At 63.3% G+C, this 523-nt stretch overlaps 1 protein-coding gene across 1 annotated transcript in view; it reads left to right on the top strand.

The window, feature by feature from the left end:
- The window catches only part of LOC108448456 (regulator of cell cycle RGCC-like), a 2,968-nt gene extending 2,445 nt beyond the window's left edge, over positions 1-523 (top strand). Inside the window, exon 4 of the mRNA XM_017741396.1 lies at positions 1-523. Coding sequence (XP_017596885.1) covers positions 1-45 — 45 coding nt within the window. The 3' untranslated portion in view covers positions 46-523.

Genomic DNA, 523 nt, shown 5'->3' on the forward strand with positions numbered 1-523 from the left:
CTTTGGAGCCTGTCACACACCACGCCCAGCCCTGAGTCTCCCTGATGCTGCCTCTGCTTCTGCACCCCTGGCTGGGGTGGGGATGGCTCCTGGGCCGCACCGGGGACAGGGATGGGCACTGGGGATGGATCTGGCCGTGGGACGATGGTGGCCAAGCCCTGCCAGCGCCAAGAGAGCACAGCCCTGGGCGGGCAGCGGGCCCTGCCCTGCGCGGGGTCTGGCGGCTCCTGGGACCGAGGGGTTTGGGGGGAGTCTGGGCCACTGTTGAAGCCCCTGGAGTGATTTTGGGGAAGATCAGCTTGCAGGACATCAGCGTGACCTTGGTGTCCCCCCAGGCCGGGAAGCCCTGTTCCTTGGTGGCATCTGCCACTGCTGACCCTTTGCTTTGCATGGGGAGCCCCAAATCGGGCCCCTCCCTGTCCCCCCCATGCCTCTGCCCCACTGCTGCTGTAAATACTGTAAAAAAGATGTTCTGTGCTGTACAGAGGGGACGTGTTTCTGTGAACAGGATTTTAAACCTCTG

Source organism: Corvus brachyrhynchos, unplaced genomic scaffold (genome assembly GCF_000691975.1).
Source record: "Corvus brachyrhynchos isolate BGI_N302 unplaced genomic scaffold, ASM69197v1 scaffold351, whole genome shotgun sequence".
NCBI lineage: Eukaryota > Metazoa > Chordata > Aves > Passeriformes > Corvidae > Corvus > Corvus brachyrhynchos.